At 49.9% G+C, this 1,677-nt stretch overlaps 2 protein-coding genes across 4 annotated transcripts in view; one reads left to right on the top strand and one right to left on the bottom strand.

Annotated features, from left to right (window-relative positions):
• The window catches only part of LOC108232243 (teashirt homolog 1), a 39,361-nt gene that overhangs the window by 37,440 nt on the left and 244 nt on the right, over positions 1-1,677 (bottom strand). Inside the window, exons 1-2 of one of the 3 annotated variants that reach the window (XM_017409874.3) lie at positions 716-1,012; positions 69-255 (exon numbers count right to left, since the gene is read on the bottom strand). The gene's annotated coding sequence lies outside the window, so the exon portion shown is untranslated. Of the gene's footprint in view, positions 1-68; positions 649-715; positions 1,013-1,677 lie in introns of those variants that run through there. The other 2 variants (XM_017409876.3, XM_037980119.1) reach the window with 2 other exon arrangements.
• The window catches only part of LOC108232249 (prostaglandin reductase 3), a 3,985-nt gene continuing 3,374 nt past the window's right edge, over positions 1,067-1,677 (top strand). The window contains exon 1 of the mRNA XM_017409890.3: positions 1,067-1,654. Within this exon, the coding sequence (XP_017265379.1) occupies positions 1,386-1,654 (269 nt within the window). The 5' untranslated portion in view covers positions 1,067-1,385. The remainder of the gene's footprint in view (positions 1,655-1,677) is intronic.

Below are 1,677 nucleotides of genomic sequence, written 5' to 3'. Positions count from 1 at the left end.
GGGGGGGGGGGGGAGAGAAAAAACAATCATAATAATGCGGGGAACGAGCAGCTTTCTCTCCTACTTACGTTTTGCGGGTGGCGAGACAGATTTCAGCCGCTCGTCTCATCGCATCTTGGTGGTTTTCTTTCCTTCTTTCTTTCTTTCTTCTTCTTTTTTGTGTTATTTTTTCAGGACGGGGTGGTTGTTGATGCGGTGGAGAAGAGAGGAACAAACATCCAAGCTTCGCCCTCTCTCTCTCTCTTTCTCTCCTCTCTACCAAATAGATAGATATGTATAAAAAAATACCCCGCCACCAGCTCAGATCGACGCGAAAGGAGAATATTAGTGTCTTTAAATAATAAAGAAAGGAGAGGTTCTTTAAAGAAAAAGGGAAGAAGAAGAAGGAGAGGAGGGGAAACTCCAGGGAGCGATCCGAGGTGGCGGTGGGGGGAAATGGAAAGGCGCTGGATCTGGAAGCTGTTTCAGACAGTCTCAACTGATAGACAGACGCATCGAGTGGCTTTTCCTGCTACATTTTTACTCCTCCCCTCTCCACAAGCGTCACCCCTGACAGAGGAGCCTACCTGTCAATCTTTTTAATTGTCTTGTTTTCCCTCCACCCTCCTTCTCCCTCTCTCTCTTCCTCTCGCGTTTCGCTTTTAAGACCTCCGACAAAAAATATAAAACAAGGACACGCACATAAAAAAAAACTTTTATCGCGAACTATACTTACAAGTTAAGATATGATCTCTAGTTCTGGTGACAATGTGAGAGTCCCACGGATGAGAGACATAAGGGTCCAGTAGTCCAACATAAGGAGGCAGGAAGGGGGGGCTTCCAGATGATAACACACCTCCAAGGAAGCAAGGAGAAAGGAGCACACTTAAAGGAAGCGCCAATGAGCGCTTTGGTTACAGGTGTACACACTTTTACACAACACCGGTGTTCTGAATGTGACAGTTTTATCGTCTAAATGTTGGGTTAAATCTGAGCGAGTCGTGTTGGTGGGAGGAAAGAGCCTCGGTGTGTATGTGTGTGAGAAGGGGTGTATGGATTGATTTGTTTCACCTTACTAGGAAGTGTTGTGTCCGGGAAGGGGAGGGACTCCCGACAAGTCAGGGGCGCTGCTGTGTTTTCCTGCCGAGCTGCGGCGGGCGGTGCGACGGTTTTTAAAAAAATTTTTTTTAATCCCGAAAAAAAAGAAAAGAAAAGAAAGAAAGCACCACTTTGTGCTGAAAGAACAGAGAGTTAAGCTCCAATTTAGAGCGAGTTTTTTTTTTTTCTTTTAGTCGTTTAAAGGCGAGCTAGCTTACCGCCCCGGCCTGGTCCGCACGTGCCCTGCGCACAACCCGTTTTTTTAAGCTAACGTTCGGAAGCTCGCGCGACTCCAGTTGAACTTTGTCATGTCCGGCCTGCCGCGGAGGCTCGCGACTGCAAACGGCCGAGCCGCGTCGCTCGTCCTCGGCCGGCGTCTCCCAGGAGTTCAGCCGCGGCGCCTCGTCATCGACACGTCCTACTCGGCGCACTTCATGGATTTTAAAGGCTCCTCCATCGCGAGCAGCATGAAGAAGCTGGTCGTCACCGAGCTCAGCCCCAGGTTCCGAGAGGCCGTGTCCGCGCGCACCGCTCCCGTTCCGACGCCGGGAGACGCCGAGCTGCTCGTCAGGAATCGGTAAGTTGTTTGGTTCTGTCTCC

This window comes from Kryptolebias marmoratus, linkage group LG16 (assembly GCF_001649575.2).
Source record: "Kryptolebias marmoratus isolate JLee-2015 linkage group LG16, ASM164957v2, whole genome shotgun sequence".
Taxonomy (NCBI): domain Eukaryota; kingdom Metazoa; phylum Chordata; class Actinopteri; order Cyprinodontiformes; family Rivulidae; genus Kryptolebias; species Kryptolebias marmoratus.
This window is presented reverse-complemented; position numbering and strand designations above follow the sequence as displayed.